At 30.4% G+C, this 20,519-nt stretch overlaps 1 protein-coding gene across 2 annotated transcripts; it reads right to left on the bottom strand.

Moving 5' to 3' along the window:
- Window positions 1–644: 644 nt before the first annotated feature.
- On the bottom strand, window positions 645–11,954 carry LOC110611848 (serine/threonine-protein kinase 38). Of its 2 annotated transcripts, XM_021752365.2 has the most exons (12): window positions 11,634–11,953; window positions 9,692–9,866; window positions 9,454–9,537; window positions 8,446–8,687; window positions 8,068–8,311; window positions 6,554–6,633; window positions 6,174–6,258; window positions 4,562–4,693; window positions 4,365–4,478; window positions 3,741–3,785; window positions 3,028–3,109; window positions 645–1,040 (listed from the first exon to the last, which is right to left on the bottom strand). In XM_021752365.2, exons 1-12 carry the CDS (start codon window positions 11,912–11,914, stop codon window positions 949–951), a joined length of 1,656 nt encoding a protein of 551 aa, XP_021608057.1. In that variant the 5' UTR covers window positions 11,915–11,953; the 3' UTR covers window positions 645–948. The 2 variants fall into 2 exon arrangements, with proteins under 2 accessions (XP_021608057.1, XP_043810946.1); XM_043955011.1 differs by lacking the exons at window positions 645–1,040; window positions 3,028–3,109 and adding an exon at window positions 3,138–3,641 and having other exon boundaries at window positions 11,634–11,954.
- Window positions 11,955–20,519: the final 8,565 nt, after the last annotated feature.

Genomic DNA, 20,519 nt, shown 5'->3' with positions numbered 1-20,519 from the left:
TAGGCTGAGGATTTGGGTGGATTAGGCTTTCATGGTGGACTTGAGGTATTTTACGTAGTAAAATAAATTATTTTATTTTATAAATAAATTACAATTTACTCTTTCTCCTTCAATATTTTACAAACTCAACTACTTTGTGATTATAATTTTAAAAAATAATCTAAACTTTATATATACATATATATATAATTAAATAAATAATATAATAATAATAAAAAAATTATATTTGAGACGATAGATTCATATTTTTAATGTTTTTAAATATAAAAAAAATAACATGACCATATGGACTAAATTATAATAGCCTCATGAATGTGGGATGCCAGCGAGAAATAACTTTTGGTTTCATGAAGGTTAGAACAAAGAAAATGGAATTATAATAACACGTTAAACGACATTGGCAGCTTAACATTGCAAGTTGTAAGATCTTCAGAACATAAATAAAAGCATACAAACCAAAGCAAAAAATACACAAAGGAACTTGGATCCTATCAAGGATAGAAAATTTTTGAAGATCAGAAGTAAATGCAAGTTCTAAAACAGGATTCCAGAAACAAACACTAAAGTAAATAATTCAGCGAATATTTCACTTGGTCCCACAACATACACCACAAAAAACCAGTAAGGGGGAATAATTCACAACAGATATTAAACTGCTTAGTAGTTCATTTTCCATTAAAATTTGACCAGAAACTACCGCTAGAGAAGGCATGTTTTACCATAGCCAACCTGGGCAGCCAGGGCATAAGATTCACTAGTAAGTTGTATATATAATGCACAAAGCCTCTTCAACTACAAACACACAAATTTCACTAGTCCTACCAGTTAACCCCATCATTGGGCTTTATAGAAGTTTCTCATTTCATTCTGTACACTGGCAGCCGACCCCACTCAAGTTATGGATTTTGGAGAAACCCCCAACTCAAAACACATTGTAGGATCGTGGTATTACGGTAGCATGTGATCGCCCGATGATGCAAGCATTTGCACCTCTGTTTCCTCAGCAGGCCGATTGGTAGGATAATCTGCCCCAGAACCACCTGCACAAATTATTGACCAACCTTAATTCACATGAATATACCATACCCTTAAATATCACCAGGACAAAACATCAAAAGAAAGGGGGGGGGGGGGGGAATAAGATCTAATATTGAATATAGAATCAATGGATGGCATATACTCCCTTTGAGATCTGCAAACATTAAAATGGTTTATAAAAATTTAATTTCTTTATATTTACATTTTAGAGAAGTACAAACATATGCAGAAATAAGGAACTCAACATTAACACAAGCCCACTTGGATATTCTTTCAACAAGAAATGGTACCTTGCAATGAAAAAAAAATTGACTTTCATTTCACTTCACATATAAGTGTATTTACTATTAGCATTAAACAACTGATATTCTTTATTTATCCTATTTTCTGACCACTTCATGAGCGTACTTTGGTATTTGTACATAAGGTCACCCATTACCATCATAACCAGGATATAATCCTGAAGACTTGTCCAAAATCTAAGTCCAGTTTAATTTAGATTTTCATACACTAATTTCCAGTCCTCATAAACTGTTGTTTGACTTGCTTCTTGTAGCCTTGCAGGAAGGTTACACGTGAATTCTTTTCTAGAACTTGACCTATAAAACAAAGAGGTTGCGTTTCCTAAAATATTTTACTTCTGATCTTTGCTGCAGTGGTGTGCATTAGAATTCCATAATTACAGATTATATCTTCAGATATTGAATATGTGAGATCAGTTTAATGGCATGAACTAAGACAACTATATAGTGCAGTCATGTTATCCTAATATCAATGAATAATGTTTGGATGGTTAATCCGGTTTCCCTTCATTAAAGGCTAAGTATCCAACACTGAATATCAAAAGGTAAAGTCTGAATTCTTAAATCTTTTATGTTTTCAAACTGTTGAATCTCACATAAGGGGCAACGTGCCCTTTATATGGGCCATAAGCACTCCTCCCTCTTGAGCTAGCTTTTGATGTGAGTTAGACCTGGCCCAAATTTAACATGGTATCAAAGCCTCCACATCCGATGTTGGGCCTCCTATAAATGTGTCACGCACTAATAAAATTCTGGGCGTGAAGGGGTGTGTTGAATCCCACATCGGTTGTAGAACGGGGTAATGTGCCCCTTATATACGCCATAGGCACTCCTGGGTGAGTTAGGTCTATCCCAAATTTAACATGGTATCAGAGCCTTCCATCTGATGTTGGACTTTCCACAAATGTGTCACGCACCAGTAAAAATTCTGGGCATGAGAGAGTGTGTTGAATCCCACATCGGTTGTGGAAAGGGGCAATGTGCCCCTTATATGGGCCATAGGCACTCTTCCCTCTTGAGCTAGCTTTTGAGGTGAGTTAGGTCTGGCCCAAAATGTTGAGTTAGTATATATGGATCTTGAAACCTTTCAGTCCATTTTCAGCCATATCCAAAAACAGTAAAGATCCAACCTCACAAGCAACTTCAAAGCTCACTAAAAGGTTACAGAAAGGATTCTTGCAATTATATCTCAATCCATTGCCTTCCCCATTTTCACAACACAAGTGAAGAATGGGGATAAAGGAATTGTTTCACCCATCTGACTAACCAGTCTCCAGTCCACCACATTGGACTGGTGCAAACTAGAGTTCACAGAATATCTTATTTTCCAAAAGGAATTTAGCTTGATTCTCATTGACAATGCCAGCATATTAATTACCAACCCTAAAGCTTATGATGTATCCTAGGCCTGAAATTGAACTACAAAGTAATATTTGATGCAGATATTAGGTAAGCATAGAGATTTCACCAGTTCAGCTATTCATCCATGTGTAGATATTTTAATAAGAAATCAAGGTTAAACATAAAGTATGAGTAAGAAAAAAAAAATTAAAATAATCATATCCTCAATGATTTTTTTTTTTTTAAGGAACTCCATCTAAAGAATGTTTTCACATAAACATAAATATAGCAACTAGAGAGGAAGACAATAATTAACATTTGACTAATTCAGAATCAAATTGCATACCAAAAGCATGCAGCCCTTTGACAGCATCAAAATTCTTGTATGTATAGCCAACAAAACTTAAATCTTTTGGAGTTAATAGCATCTGCAACAAAAGGGGATATTTTTAACCCGCAGAAATTATAAGAGAAATAGTAGTCCATAATGGAAGCGCTTATATGTTCTATTAGCAGAAAAGCTGAGTTGCTGTAACATTACTCTCTAAAAATAGGACAGTAGGCAGTCTAATGAATAACAAAAAGGAGGGAAACAAAAAGAATTCAAAGAAAGAAATGAGAAATAAGGGAAAAAGCAAGAAAAGACAAAGTATAATGACATCAAAGGCCATGGAAACAAATTCTACATTAAGCATTTAGTTTCATGATATTCTTTTTCCCTTTTTTTAACCAAACTACTGAAAGATTACATTGTGCCATTCCCTCTTTACTTGCTGTATCTTTTTATTTCTTTCTGCCTTGCACGAAAAAACTTCAAACTTCAACACCATGAATGTCCAATACCTAGACATTTGCACTGTTTTACCTAGCTAATTAGTAAAACTTTACACTGGAACACCTATTTATGTGTAAATTCAAATGTTCCCCGATCTGAATCAATCTGCCTTGCTAGTGCAGATGCTGAAAAAAAATATGCAGATGAAATGAGGTGATGATAACACCAACAGTTGGTACAAATTTATGCATTATGATTCACAACCAACTTGAATAACAACATACCTTCCTTGAGGGTCCTGAGCCAGTTCTTGCTCGTGGAGGATCCAACTGATGACAAATTGAAATTACAACTTAATGACTTATAATAAAGAATTCTAAAAAGACACCAGATTAAAATTTAAATAGTAGTAACAATAATTACATATAATTAAACAACAAAAAAGAATTGAACAAGGGTACTGTTTAACTGACCCTTCTTGTGGCCATAGTTTAGGGGAAACTATTTTCCATAGTTTCCAGAAAATATTTACAGGGTGAGATATCTGAAATTTTTAACTGCATGATTTAACTCTAAATTAAAGAGTAAATCACTCTTTTTTTCAGGATATATAGACACATGCCATTCAAAATTAACAGGGTTGTTGGTTCAAGTTGACTAGTTGACAAAAGAATGTTTTGCTGCACATAAGCATTCTAACTAAGTCAGATGTAGTATAAATATTTAACCGTGATGATTATAGCACCATGCTACTAGTTGCTTATAATTAAAATAAGCCCTCTTTAAAATAATGAACAGAAGATGGTCCAATAACTGCCCCAATTATAAATCTAAATTCTGAAGGAATAGCAATAAGATGGTAAAACAGTACAAGAAAAAAAGCAGTAAAGATCAGAAAAGGATAATACTTCATCAAATTTCATAAAGTTCTGGGTGTCCAGCTCTCCATTGATTTCTGGTTTAAATGCTGCCTCCATTTCATATAGTTTATCCCATACAATGTCCTTGAACCAAGGATGAGCCTGACAAAGAAAAATCATAATATCCATAAAGAAGAAGACATGCTTGAAAAAAGAAAGGCCTGAAATAAATTCAAGTTTCTTACTTTAATTTGGTGTGCCCCTCCAGTACCTAGCCTATGATCAACATCACACAGTAACCTACAAATAAGATCCTTTGCCTCAGGCGAAAGCCTTGCATCTTCTGGGAATCTAAGGTGATTTCTCCAGTGAACAATCTGAAAATAATTGATGAACAAAGAAACAGTAAATTAATTCAATTCATAAGAAGAAAACCATAATTTGATAAAGATCTATGAAAACAAAGCACTAAGGAAAAGCCATATGGTAAGGCTATGGCAAAATCACCATGGTGCCTAGAAATTATTCTAGTTTCTCCAGAAAATAGTAGATAACCAACAACCTGATAAGAGTGACAAACAACATGTCCATCACTCCATACTGTATAATCAGCTGACAAGCTATCTCTGTAGAAAATATAAGAACTAGCCCAAAGTAGAGATGGTAATCTGAAATTTTGGAATGTTATAAGTTATAGGAAGTAAATATTGATAGATGGATCAGTTACTTAATCTTAAGATTGTATAATTATAGACTTGATTTTCCTTCCTATTTAGATACCGTCTCTCATGTATAAATAGGTTGTAATCTCTATTGTGAAATACAACAACAAATATTATCCTTCTACATGGTATCAGAGCCACCTGGGTCAGACAAATTGTGTGGAGCTAGTGGACCTGCGAGGAAAGGACTACCAGTGTGAGACGAGGTGGAGTCACCCAAGGTACTAGCAAACCACAATACCCGAGGGTTCGGTCTTGGTTTAGCAATTGTATTTGATTCAGTTGCGACGAGGACGTCACAAATTTAGCAAGGGAGAGTGTGACGTCCACCTGCTAGCTTGCGGATTATGTCTAACATTTGGAGACTTAGGGCTCTGTTCATTTGGGTTACTCATAAAGGGTAACATTTGGAAATTTAGGGCTCTGTTCATCGGGATTACCCATATAACATTTGGAGATTTAGGGTTTTGTTCATTTGGGTTACCCATAAAGAGTAACATTTGGAGACTTAGGAGACTTAGGAGACTTAGGGCTCTGTTCATCGAGGTTATCCATAAAAGGTAATATTTGGAGACTTAGGACACTATTCATTTGGTTACCCATAAAGGGTAACATTTGGAGACATCCGGCTTCATCAGGTACGGTTCATCGGGTACTGTTCACGAGTACTACTTATGGGTTTTGTTATTCTGATCTTTTGTTTATTTTGATTGTTTTGGGTTTGTTGTCCTTATGGCTGAAATTAATTATATATGTAACAAGTTGGACATGATTAACATTTATGCTCCAACTTGAGGGGGAGTGTTATAAGTTGTAGGAAGTAAATATGTTAATATAGGAAGTAAATATTGATAAATGGATCAGTTACTTAATCTTAAGATTGTATAATCATAGACTGGATTCCTATTTAGATACCGTCTCTCATGTATAAATAGGTTGTAATCTCTATTGTGAAATACAACAACAAATATTATCCTTCTACATGGAAAAAAAAAATTTTGAAAACCTTATATGGTATCAAATGAGAGCACAAAAATAGAATAATGCAATCAGCTGACACTGAGAAAAGATAACAAATTTAAAGAAGGCCTAAAGCTGTCAAAAGATAACAAAGATAAGCAAATGGTTTTGTTACCTTTCTGCATGTTGTTATGGGATCATCCGAGTAGAAAGGAGGGTATCCAACTAGCATTTCATACATTATCGCTCCGAGTGACCACCTGAAGGGGTTCAGATAAATTATAGTAATTACCCTTTAGATACCGTCAATGAGAACACCACAACATATATATAGCATCCAGGACATTTTTCAAGAGACATACTATGTTAATATATTTATGATTACCATTTTAAGGAATACAAGAGAAGAAAAAATACAACAAATAAAAAGAAGACAACCAATGAGTCAAAAGAAAAAGCAAATGATAATCATAATAAACAAAACTAGCAATGAATTAAAGGACGTAGTATAGAGTGAACTTTAATGAATACACCAAAACAGAGAGGAGAACTAACCAGTCACATTCCATGCCATATCCTTTCTTCAGTAATACTTCAGGAGCAATGTAATCTGGTGTTCCCACAGTAGAAAATGCCTTTCACAGAAACAAAAGAAATTTCTAGCCGCTATATTTAAAAAATGAAAAATAAAAAAGTACCATAATATCTCAATAACTATGGTTTGACATATCAATCATGTCCAACAGTAATAAGACAACGCTATAGGCAAACTTTCTATACATGTGTGCCTTTCTAGCCTCTTAAGTTATAGAATTAATAAAGATAACCTTCAGTGATGTTAACAATGAGACCTTCTGAAAGCCAAAAATGTATACAATGTCTCTGTACACAACATTAGATATCATGTGGCATGCTCAATCTACAATCAAAACCATTACAATAGATGAAGAGTCTGGTAGTACTATAGTAGTATATCAGAGTTCAGACCTAAAATCACCACTAACTTAGCAGAGAAAAAGTATTTGGGTGAGCATTTGGCCACAATTCAAAACAAATAGACATGGACACATGAAGAAAAGAAGCAAATACATTTCAGTTTCAGCAACTATTACTAATTTACTATCTGCTCAAAATCAACATTTAAACATGTTACTGGAAACCAAAAAAAAAAAAAGAAGTATTATTCAAGTATTTGAAAAGAAGGAGAAAAGAAATTTTCTACGGAATTTCTGAAGGTTAATGAATCTAAATCTTTCATCAAATTTACAGTTAGGGCGAATTGTTTTAACTTTGTCAATTATATGCATATCCATTCATATTGGCAACAATGGTAACACCAAACTTGAAAAAGCATGTGATGGAACTCTCAAATTACCGATATAACATAATTTTATACATAGTAAGTTCACATAAGCATATTTAAGAAGAAAGGAAGAATGGTAGAGAAAGAAGATGCAGTAAAAAGATCCAGATTTTCTTTTCTTTTTTTTTTAGATTATTAGTGTTAAATAATGGTTAATTTAGGTTCATACACTCAGACTATATCATATCAGATGCTAATGTGAAGAAATTTTCTAGAATAAAATATATGCTATTTAGCCATTTAAGAATTTTAGCATATTCCCTTCCAAGCTTGGCAACAATTTACAGTAATGAGAAAGTTTACTTATAATTGAAGAGCCAAAGCAGAATATTTCAAGGCATGGATATGACCCAGTTCAATTTGGATTAATTGGTCATTGTTTGGTGCTACAAGGGGTTGAACCTCCAACCTCGTGGTTATTCATCATAGTTATGTATTCGACAAAATTAAGGATTTGCCATAATTGCATATTTGACTAAAGTTTGAATTTTTTGGTCATTAACTGATTTCTTAATGGCTGCAACCCTCAACAAAAATAATGGATAAAATTTTACATCATTTACAAAATTGCGTTCCTCAACTTTTTTACAGTTCTGCAACATGTAATTAAGCTGTTCTCAGATTTGAGCATGTATATATCATCTAGAATGCAATTCCTCCTGCTCATTCGCCATTCTCATATTTTAGAAGTACTACATATACTTACCAACTTCCTCCTGTTCATTTGCCAGTGCTGAAGCTGTTCAAGGGGGCTCTTCCAATTACTTTTATTGTCCGCATCAGGGAAACTTCCATCAATATCCATTGGCTCAGTCATATTTTCACCATCAACTGTCTTATTTTCAGGAATCACAGATAAAGCTGTACAATCAAGAGGCTTACAAAGGCCAAAATCAGATAGCTTCATATGACCATTTTTATCGAGAAGAAGGTTGTCAGGCTTTATATCCCTGGAAAGAAAATGAATGAAATATAATGAGAAGGTGCAAAATATCCAACTTTAAAAAAACAATAGCAAGACAAGTCACCATATGATCCAATTTCAAGCTAATTTTAAGCATATTTACAACAGCTGATTTTCAACCTGTGAATGTAATTATGTTTGTGAATTGACTCAATTGCGAGAACACTCTGAGCAATGTAAAACCTAGCCACATTTTCAGTTAATGTGTCCTCCCGCATCAGCAGAGTCATCATATCACCACCTGGCAGATATTCCATAATCAGATATAAATATTCAGCATCCTGAAACGAGTAATAAAGTTTGACAATGCAGTGGCTTGCAACTTCAGCCAGCAAGTTCCTTTCAGCTCTCACGTGTTCCACCTGTTGAGGAAAAAAACATATTTTGTCTGAACAGTAAATAAGTATATAAACCAATACCAGAATAACACTAATAGCACAGCCAGCAATACAAAAAAGAGTGCAGATCCTAACAAATCAAAGCAAAAAAGAAAACCACAATAACATATTGTATCTTAAAACTATGACATAAAACAGAAACCAACAGCTTACCCTCAACCTATTTGGAACTTTTAGTATATATTTTCCATTTACAAAGTAAATAACAGCGTTAAATCTGCTCCTATTTCAATCAAGCACCTAAATATTAGCACCAGCCAGCAGCCATAATAAGGTACATAATTATATACATGCAAGTAAATGCAAGGACATGCCACAGTTTTAGTAGCAGTAATGATTATAATACACAGTTCTAAACATATCTACAAATTTCATTTGCATACACATTCTAGCAGTAAACTAAATGAGGCTTGCCATATTTGTCCAATATGTGGAAACATTTTATTCTCTAAAACCAAATAGCACCCAAACTACTAGAGAGATATTCATCATAGCAACCAAGATCTCAGCTCCTTGAAACTGTTTTAAGTATTCCCAGAATAACTAGTATACACAGGAAGGGAGAAAGTGATGGAGAGAGACATACAGAAATGGCACCTGTTACTATAATAGAAATGCGACAAACATATGCAATGACTCAACAGTCAGAGATAAAGAGTTAAAGAATAAAAATAAAGTTACTCTTCATGATGAGCTTAGAAGAAAAAAGATATAGTATGTTCCATTTCACCTGTCCTCTCATCAGCATTTCTGATTTCTTTAACTTTTTCATGGCATAGATATTGCCAGATTTCTTCTCCCGGCAGAGGCGAACCTGTCATCAGAGGAAGTATCAGAAACAAATATTTTAAGAACTGTCAACATGTGATATAGTAGGATTGGATGAACAATAGTTAAATAAAAGTGAGAATCTAATGAAATGATAGAATCATTCAGTGCGTTGATCAAGCATCATGTACATTCCTAACCTCCCCAAAGGCTCCTCTACCAATGATGGTCAAGAGCTCAAAATCATCAACACAAATCTTATGCCTTTTGAGTCGCATAAATTCCGTCTCCTTCCTTTCCAAGTCTTTAATCAGATTGATCTGTTCCTCCTTGGGCACATCAGAAGAAGCTAGCTTCCTTTCTAACACCCAGCGTCTGCAATAGAAGCCAATCATAGTAGCAAAATTACAAAAAGAAAAATACATCTTTAAATCAAGCATGTTAATGAAGAGTAGGAAACAGCATCACCGAATCAAGGATCCAAGGTTTTCCCCTACTCTTGGACCTTTTTGTTGAGAATATAAATGTAAAAATTTGATTTATCCTGTATTATGTAGAACTATTCTTCTAAAAACAACAATCAAGACTTGCTGATATGAGTTTTTAGTGAGAACAACTTTTTCACAGTATCTCCATTGATTAAATGAAGCTTTTCATAAAATAAAGAAAACAAGATTTAAAAAAAATCAATTTTGTTCGCCCAAGATCAATTGTGATGCCTCTAATATGACATACAACCTCTCCAATCATGCAAAGGGGACTTCTACATCAACCTAGAGTTGTTTGAGCATATGACACAAATCTCAGGCTTACCAAATATGGTGCTAAAGAAAAGGTTTCTCACATTCCATTTGCAATCCTTCCGGCATAAAACCAAGAGATTGATCGCATAGGGTGCATCAAATGACTGTGATTCTAGCTAATATAAAACATCTAGATAGCGCAAATGAATAAAATGATCACAAGAGATTACAGAAGGAAAAAAAAACAGCTAGAAAGAAAAAGAAGTTAGCTGCCACTTCATCATAAAATAGTCAGTACACAGAGTTCATAATAGATGAAGCATCAAGAATAAATGTATGGAAATTTCTCGAGAAAGTATGATATTCTAATTTTCTATCACTCAACTGTTATCCCGCTCAAACTTTGGTCAAAGAATTGAAACTTTCTTGAAAAAGAAAAAAAGAAAGGAAGAAAGCCATTTGTAAGGAGGCAAAATCCCACTCATCTAGAAAGTTCATTCCAGATGGTGCCTTGTTTCAAGTGAACTTGAAAAGAAAAAAAATCAAAATCCTTCCCTTTGCTTCCCCCATTTTTTAGACAGATTTTTTTTTCTTGAGAAAAATAAAAGAAGCTGTGAGGCAAGGCAATAATCAACCATACTTGATGGCATTTGTTTTAAGCAACCAACTGGTTATAGGAGTGACAAATTAAGCTTCTCTACCTTCTTGTGAAATTCAAAACAAAGAAATCCTCTATAACAATATGACCTTGAAAGAAATGTTGGTCATCTCAATTAATTGACTTTCTTAAACTACTCTAGTTGATAAAAAAATGAGGTATTAAAAATGAAAGCTAATTTAGCAACTAATTTTGCTCCCATCTCAGCTCAACTAAGAATTGATCACAATTGGCAACTAGCATTGATTAAGGATGTCAGGTTATAGGTTTATCTAGATAAAATTTATTGAACTCCCAATTCAACAGCCAAGAGCATAGTTGCCCTCATCTAATGCCGTGTTTGGCTATCCAAAACTTACAGGAGATATCTTACCTTGTTTCCTTCACCTACACTTTCCCAGCTACCACACAAAGCAAACTGATATACATACAAATCAAAAGGAAACCATAATATTAACCCATCATCAGCACAATTCACTCTTCGGATCCCTCGAACTAAGGTTTTAAATAACAAATTTCAACAACGCGAAGTCAAATCACTGAATCAACTAAGCCTAACACCTGTCAATAGCTCCAACTAAGTAATCATTCTCGGATTCCCCAAATAATGCACACTGTTGACGTTGTATCTCAATTCAACCTCTTATAACAGCCAAACAGAACATTAAAAAAAAGCATGTAGCCGAGTGAATTCTAATCATTCAAGTGATACTAGAGAAAGAGAGTGAGTTTGTGAGATACCTCTCTTTTCGCTCTTGAATATTCTTCATCTGAGCTCTGTAATGATTCTCTATGAACTGCTTCGCTGCCGCTACTTTCTCCATCGTCAAGCTCGATCCCAATACCTCTTCTTCTCCCTTCTCCTCTTCCTCTATATCCTCCATTTTCCTATCTCTCTCTCTCAAGAATCTCTCTCTATCTACCTGTGTATTCTTTAGATTTTCTCTTCCTCTAAAATTTTCAAGCTCAGTCTCCGAATATTCTCTCTCTACAACCTCACTTTCTCTCTCTAAAAAGCACATGCACTCACTCTCTTAGACTCATTTATTGCGACAACGAGGAGATGATGCCAAAAGAGTGCCTAAAAACCCCCAAAATGCGAGGCGTTTTGATCCTATGCTACCTACTCTATTCACAGTGTAAATACTTACGAATCAAACACCGCCACATCAACATTAGACATATTGTGCATGACGTGGCATCTTGTAGCGTGGTACGAAAAGTAGAAGAAAAGAACTCTTTGTTAATAAACCAGTCAGTTTAACTACTAATTAGTCTACTGTTGTTAAAAGGCGAGTTACACTGTACCGGCTGTGCACCCACGATTTTATATAAAATGATAAACTAACAAAAATGAAGTATGAAGTGTCTCACTCTGGTTTTTGCTAGAGAGAGAATCTCTTTTCATTTTTTCTATTTTGTGCTTGCTGGTCAATTAGTATTATTTGTCATTAATTTTTTGTGGCGGCTTTTTTTTTATTATAAAAGAAAAATAGCTATGAATGAAATGTGAGTTTAGTTTTTTTCTATTTTTTTCAAATAAAAGTTTTAGATTTTGGATTGGAAATATGGTCTTTGAGGGAAAGAGAAATCTTTGATATGCATTTGTAGGTTAATTTTCTTTTTATGTGTTTTAGCTTTTATAGGGAAATCTCCATTTGATTATGTACTTCTATTGTTTTTTAAGCCTAATAAGAGGTTATTTGTGGCTGCTCCTGGAGTCCAAACTCTGTAAACGCGCAATTATTGCAGAATGCACCTTCCCTCCAATGGTTTCGTTACCAAATGGGAAAGTTTCTTTTGACTTAAAAGCATGCTTCATGTAGCGGTTGTGGATGACTTTTTTCTCTACAGCTTCTTGTTTTTCCATTTCAGCTCATGACTTAGCAGTGGATGTGGTTTTTTTGTTTGAAAATAAAATTTTCCAATGCCAAATGATTTGGAATTCAGTTTTCTTCTCTCATTGGTTCCTAAGTGAGTGTTTTTAAAGTATTTTTATATGATATTCTCTTTAAGGATATAAATGAATAGAGTGTCGATCAAAATTAAATTATCTAAATCCTTCTAAATTAGTAATACCCGAATTCGATTAAAAATTAATTTAAATTATTTAAATTCATCTTAAATTCGGTCATTTTTATTTGAAAAAAATTCAAACTCATTTAATTTCATATATTTTAATTAATAATTTATAAAAAAATATTTTTTATTAATAATTTTCATTTTAAAATTTTAAAATTTCTAAAAGAATATTTTAATTTTAATTTTTAAATGAAAATATAAAAAAATTATAAATATTATTATAAAATATATTTTTTATTAAATTAATTATCTATATAAATGAATTCATATAGTAAATACACATCAAAATTGTTTAAAAATATTATTTTTTAAATTTAATCTCATTAATCGAATATTCAAAAATATACGAAAATGTTATCATCTCTGATCCTCCTTTCCAATTTCAGCTATGGTTGGTTGTTGAATTTTCTTAAAGTTGGAGCAATGATATTGGATCAAACTAGACGAGTTTTAGAGCTCTAGTTCTTGGGTTATTATTGTTTCAGGTTTTAAAGTCTGTTTTAATGGTTTGGGTTGATTTGTCTTTGTACTGGGCCTTTATGTATAGTCAGGCCTTAGCTTTTAAACTTGGACCTAAATAAAGTATGTATATATAAGTGGTCTTATAGAATTTCATTTTATTTGTATGTTAAAAATAATTTTATAAATTTTCAGCCTCCTTTTCTCTAATACTTTATATCTGTTTTATTTGATTGTACTACCTTTTACATTAATATATTTTGCATCTTTGGCTTCCATAATAGGAAGTTCTATTGACACTGTGGGTAGCTCAAGGAGTGGTCCGCACAACTAATATTAAAATTGATATGCTTTATGTCAGATCTAAATTAACATCAGCTCAAGTTATTTGTTGGGTTCAAATAGATCTTCCTCCAACAAATCTGGAAGAATATGAACAAGAAGGTTTTCACCAACCTTCTCTTCCCTTTCTAGAAGTATTTCTCTTTGTTAAACATCACTTATATGACTTTCTTAAAATTCATGAGAAAAGTTTGTGTGAATTCAGAATCTGTACCATCTGATCCATCCGTCTGATTTGATCCATCCGTCTGGTACCCTCCTATGAGGAATTTTGTTAAGATTAATTTTGATGCAGTCATAAATAATAAAAGAGGGTATGAAACTAGTTAGACTGTATAGAAACCATAACTATATTTCTGTTGATCGGTAGAGTAAGCGTATTTTAGTCATACTTGTTCATTTAATTCTTGAAGTTTTGACCTGCAAAGAAGGCATAATTTTGACAAAATCTAAATAATTTAGTCACATCACAGTGGAAGGTGATTCAAAATCACTCATAAATGTTTTACTTAGAAGAATAAGTCTATAGAATTTGCGGAAATTGTTGAAGATATTAAACTTTTAGTCACAGTTTTTGTTGTTTGTCAATTTCAATTTGTTAAACCAATGGGTAATATAGAAGCTCATAGATCAGCTTCTAAGGTCAATTGGGATGATGATTCCTTTGTAACCCAATTATCCAAGTTATGTATGTTTTCCTTTTTGCCTTTGAGCTTTAATACATCTGCCTTTTAGATAAAAAAAAAAAATTTATTGGGCCTTTAGGGCTGGACTAAAGTTGTATAGTTAATTATTTTTTTTCAATTGTAAAATTTTTTTTATTAATGAAATTTTTATCTTTTAAAAAAGTTCAATTTTTTTTTAAAAAAGAATGTATGTGTAGATTATAAGAGTATTTCTTTAAAAGGATAACTTATTTTTATTTTTGCAAAGTTAAATAAAATGTAAATAATTTATATAAAAAAAGTTTAGTAATGTAACATTTTTAAATAGGACATCGTTATTTTTAACAATAGTTAATTTTTTCCTTTAGCGGTAATATATTTTTTATTGATTTTTTTTTTCTTTTGAATTTTTAAAATTTTGAAAATATGAAAAAATATTTCACATTTTTTCATGAAATAAATTGAAACTATATCTTAATAACTCTTTTAATGTATGCTGAGCAGAACCAGGAAATTTTTGTTGGGTGCCGAATAAAAATATACTTTTTGATTAATAAATTGAATAGAAAACGTTTAGGAATCGGATTTTAATAATTATTTAAAATATTTATTGAATCAAATTGAAATGATGAAAATTAATAATAAAATTACATAAAATATATACTTTATTAATTAAGTAATATATAATTATTGTTATTATTATTATCAATAAATTTATATTTAATTATCAAATCAAAATTAACCAAATTGATAACAAAGGTTAAAAAGTTTGAAAAATTTTAAAATTATAAAAAAATAGAATTAAAAACTATCAAAATAACTGAATTTATTATATTCTATAGCTATATATAAAACATAAAAAATCAAACAATAATAAAATAAGTATTGCACTATTCTATATAAATCTTTATAGAATGAACTTGTACCTTTGATTTAAAAAATAATAATTTATCTTTCTATATAAATTATTAGTTTAGAAAATAAATTCTTGATCAATTGGCTAAAAAAAATAATTTTAAGGTTTTTGATATTTATAATCTAAATTTTAATTTTGAATAAAAAATATCAACTCTTAAATTTGTTATAATTATAGTAACTTTTTAAATTAATTTTAATCAAATTTAAATTAAATTACATGACACGCTTGTATGTCATTATTTTTATGATTTAAGTAACTTAATTAAATATAATTAAATCTTAATTAAAATATCAAATTGATGAAATTTTTAAATTATATAATTGAAATATTTAATTCTCTCATATTTAAATAAGAATCTAAATTTTAAATTTTAAATAATTAAGAGTTTAAAATCTTAATTAAAATTTAATTTAAGTTATTTTTATGGTAAAAATAATAATATATAGTGTGTCATATAAGTTAATTTAAATATGATTAAAATTAATTTAAAAAGTTGCTACAATCATAATAAATTTAAAAATTAATTTTTTTTTTAAATTAAAAAATTAAGCTATATATATGAAAACTCATAAAGCTGGAGTTTGTTAGTTCAATAGGCTTAAAACTCTAATTAGATCTAACTTGAAATCTCACGAATATCAGTGCTAAAGAGTTAAAAGGCTATTGATTTTGATATTTCATTAGTTATTTCACAAAATTTATCCAATCCCTTCATAATTTTGGGGATGTTTCTATAAAAATAAAATTTACAATTCAGATCCTAAATCTATTTGGGTATCTCAATTAGGTCCCAAGAGCTCACAACAACATAACAATTTTGTATAACTTTTAACTCTAAGTAATTGGATCAAAATATCCGCAACTTATATTTCATTTTTTATTTTTTATAAAATAACCAAACCTTTGAAATTAGTTACAATTGTATTCATATTTTTAAATTAATTTTAACTAAAAAAAATTATCTACATTTAAAAATCATAGATTTTTTGTCACCATCACTCGTTCAATCAATCGAGAAACTAAATTAGTCTGATTGTTACCTCTAAAAAAGAATAAACGAATTTAACCATAACCAGCACACAATAATCAATTATGAAAAGCCTGTTTTAATACTAATAACATAAAGAATATAAGCATTGCACTTTCTAAAAATTACATCACACTAATAAAGTACTCTTAGGATTTAAAAAATTATATACAGAAAACGGAGTAGAGAAGGTCAATTGAGATTTCATGCAATATCATTTGTTCTGTTTCTTGAACTTAAATAAAAAGTCACATAAATTTATATTGAGTGTTTTTATGAATCCTATTATGAGTTTGTTTCAACATTCAAGTAAATTATGGAGGAAAAAACTAAAATAAATCGGAGTTAAATGTTGGTTAAAGAATTTAATTATGTGATAATTAATTTAAATTAAAAAAATTAAAGACATAATAGTGATTATCCCTTCATTAAAATAGAGAAATAAAGCTGGTAGTAATAAAGGGTGGTATTCGATTTAAATTAAAAAAATCGATCCAACTGAATTAATTCGAAAATTTAATTCGATTTTTTATTATTTTGGTTTGATTTGATTTTTAATTTCAAAATTTTCGGTTATTTTAGTTTGATTCGATTTTGATAAAAAAAAATTGAATCAAATCGATTAGTGACAATAGTATATTATTTTCAATAATATAGAGATTATATTATATCAAGGTTAAAATATTTTAATTAAATTTTAAAATATTAAAAATAAAGTATAAAAAATTAAAAAATATTAAAAATTTAAATAAATCAAATCGAACTAAATCGAATCGAATCAAACCGATTTGACACATTTTATTGCTTTGCGTAAATTAAATGAGTTGGAAATTAGCTAAATATTAAAATAACTTCAATGTACAAATACATGTACATATATGGATTTCTATCATAACTTCATCTACCTCGTGGTCTTAGGCATAAAATGCCTTAGTTAATCGGGACTAACATCTGGATATCACCCTGGTAGATACTCGCTTTGTGGCATGACATTAAATGTCTTAGGTAGTGGGATTAACATCTAAATTATGAGCCTGACAGATATTCGTTTTATGGTCTTGATATAAAATGCCTTAACTAGTGGGACTAATACCAAAATTATGGGCTTGGTAGATACCTGCCTTGTGGCTTTTGATTTTGCTTTTGACTCGTCTTCTTGTCCTCTCTCAACGCTTGTACTTGATCATCCAGCCTTATGTACTTTTGAACTTTATCAAATTAGCTTTGGTAAGTAGCGGCTGAGTTCTTGATTATAGAATTCACGAGCTTGATGTTACACATTCATTTTTTCAACGTTTCACATTCTATCTCGTTATTTGATTCTTCCGCCTATATTGCTTCTGCATTGAAATGTGAGATAAAACTCCTTAAAGACTCGCCCTCTCCTTGGCGAATCTTCTGCAAGTTAGAGGAGATTTTTTTAGGAGGTATACAAGTAATAAATCTGTATATAAATAACATAGCGAATTGTGTAAAGTTATAAATTGAATTTGGACTCAGATGTTGGTATCATTTATGAGTCAAACCTGTGAGTGTTAACGGAAACACTCAACACAACAAAATCATTAATATCTAAGAGTTGCATTGTTGTCTTAAAGATCGCCAGGTGACTTTTGGGATCTGCTGTTTTGTTATATTTGTTCAAATTTTGAAGTTTGAACTTGGCGGGCAATGTCTCTTCCAAGATCTCTTTTGACAGGGGTGAGGCATCGTTTAGCCCATAATCCTCCTTTTGCTCCTTCTGATACTTTTGCACGGCCCATATCAGCTTCATTGGTCATTGATGGAGTGTTTTATCCACTACTAGGATTGGAGTAAATGATTACATACTTGTTGGCAGTAGCCTTAACAGCAGCTCGTGAATTAGTAGCCATTTTAGAGAATAAAAAAGAAAAAAAAATCCTTTTTAACAGGAAAATGAATGAAAGACTGGTTTCTATTCCAATTAAACCGAGAAAATCTATAGAATTTTTCAGCAACAGAATCACATGATGTGGCAAACGAGGTACTGCGATCGATCAACTTGCAAAAAGAAAAAAAGAAAGCGAGGTGATTGGCAGTCACTTTGATACCCAAGTTAGTAAATTGAATAAAAGAGCGAGTATAATGAGATGGTTTGAACTCAAAAGTAGTTGTGTCAAAAGAGCGTACATTGATCTCTATGATAATTAACTTTTATACTGTAAGAACATGGAGTTAGTTATCGTATCTTCTAAAAATCTGACTGGTATCGACCAGTGAATAAGAGATCTCGCGATTGTAGGTGTAATGTGGATCTTTTGAATTGTATTCTCTAATGATAATTTCATATGGAGTCTCGTCCTATAGTTGTGAGGGTACGTCTTGATAAATAGCTTAAATCTACTGTGTCCAAGTTTTCTTTTCCGTCTCTAGAACTAAGTATCATCATATCAAACTTGTCATGTGATTCTCTTTTTGAATGCTAGCTCATGACCTATTTTAGACTATTGTTGTAAAATATTAATTATATAAAAAAAATTTTAAAAGTAAAAAATAAAAAAATGATATGTTATATGAGAAAAATCACTGTGTGGCATAATATCTTCTCTAAATTTATTTTTAACTGACCATAAGAAATATAAGTTAGAAAAATTATTATATTTTAATTACTAAAACAAAAATATCTAAACTTACTTTTCCTACCTTTTAAAGAATTTTAAAATTTTAATTTTTGAAATTTGCAATTTCAAACATTGTAAAATTCTATTTCTTATATTATATATTTTTAAGAAATAGTATTTTTTAATTATAATTTTAGAAGATGAATTTTTCTAAAATTATATTAATATATATTTAAATAATTGTTAAACTAAAAATTATTCATAAAATTTAAACATTTATATTTAAAAATTTTTATAATACCTTACACATTGTGTCTCTCTTTTTAGCTGCATTATATATGTTTTTTTTTACATGGAAAATATTTAAAAAAAAACATTTATTTATTAATAATTTAAATAAAATTGTAATTAATAAATTTCTTGTCACTGATAAAATTTGATAATATGAATCTTAAATACAAATGTAAAAAATATCTTTAAATTATATTATTATAATAAAATAATAATTTTATCAGTACAACATGAAGGAAAATCGACTAGAACATGTGAATCCAAGATTAAAAAAATTAATTTTTATAATATTAAGTCATATAAACTCTTTGAAGATGCTTAAAACAACGTCATGTAGCTTTTTCTATTACTCGTGTTTATAATTAAAAATATTTACAAATGTTAAATATAGGTTTTTATTTATAAATTTAAATATATTTTTATTTTCAAATTAATAAATATTAAATAAAAATACTTAAATTTTTTATTTATTTTTAAAAATATTTTTATGTTCAAATTTTAGAATTTTATTGATAATATTTCAAAAAGTTGCCATATAGTACAATTTTTTTTGCTTTATTTAACAACTAATATAGATACTTAGTTATTAACTTCTTTTAAAATTTATCAAAAATTTTTTTTAATGTAAGATTAAAATTCTATATATTTTTATATCTGATCAAATATAGAACTATATCAATTATTTAAAATTTACTTAATAATACTTGAAACTTATAATTATCCTTTAAAATTTTAATAATAAAATTTAAAAATAAAAAAATAAAAAATTATCTTATTAAAATTTTAAGATAATATTTAATTAACGATGAATTATATTTTAATTTCTGAATTTTAACATAATTAATAAATTATATTTTAATCTCTGATTATAAAAATCAATCTATTAATTATATTAGAATTTAAGGACTAGTTTACTCAAAAAAAGGGTAATAAAGATATTTTTATATTTTTGACAATGAAAATGAATGGAAAGACTCTATTTAGACAAACGGATTATATAGAGATTTAAGTGTTCAGTTTTAAAAATATAAGAATCAATCCGTTAATCATGCTAAAATTCAGGGATCAAAATGCAATTTATTCTTATATAATTAACTTTATGCGGTGGGCTTTTAGAGACGCGAGATCTCATAAACAAGCTGGGCCAGCTTCCAGATCCGGATTCCCAAAGGAGACAAATTGGGCTGTGCTCCACCCTATACCCAGACCCACCCAAACCTAAACGAAGTCGTTCCAATCATATAAAGTTTCTGGGAAACA

Source organism: Manihot esculenta, chromosome 3 (assembly GCF_001659605.2).
Source record: "Manihot esculenta cultivar AM560-2 chromosome 3, M.esculenta_v8, whole genome shotgun sequence".
Lineage (NCBI taxonomy): Eukaryota > Viridiplantae > Streptophyta > Magnoliopsida > Malpighiales > Euphorbiaceae > Manihot > Manihot esculenta.
The sequence above is the reverse complement of the archived record's forward strand: the minus strand, read 5'-3'. Positions and strand labels throughout refer to the sequence as shown.

Bases quoted from the DNA above. Each gene is read 5' to 3' on its own strand.
- LOC110611848 (XM_021752365.2), bottom strand. From the start codon at position 11,914: ATGTGCTTTTTAGAGAGAGAAAGTGAGGTTGTAGAGAGAGAATATTCG. The intron at 9,867-11,633 runs GTATCTCACAAA...CTTCTATTGCAG, and splicing joins ATTCAAGAGCGAAAAGAGAG to ACGCTGGGTGTTAGAAAGGA. The intron at 4,694-6,173 runs GTAACAAAACCA...AATTATTTTCAG, and splicing joins CCATAACAACATGCAGAAAG to ATTGTTCACTGGAGAAATCA.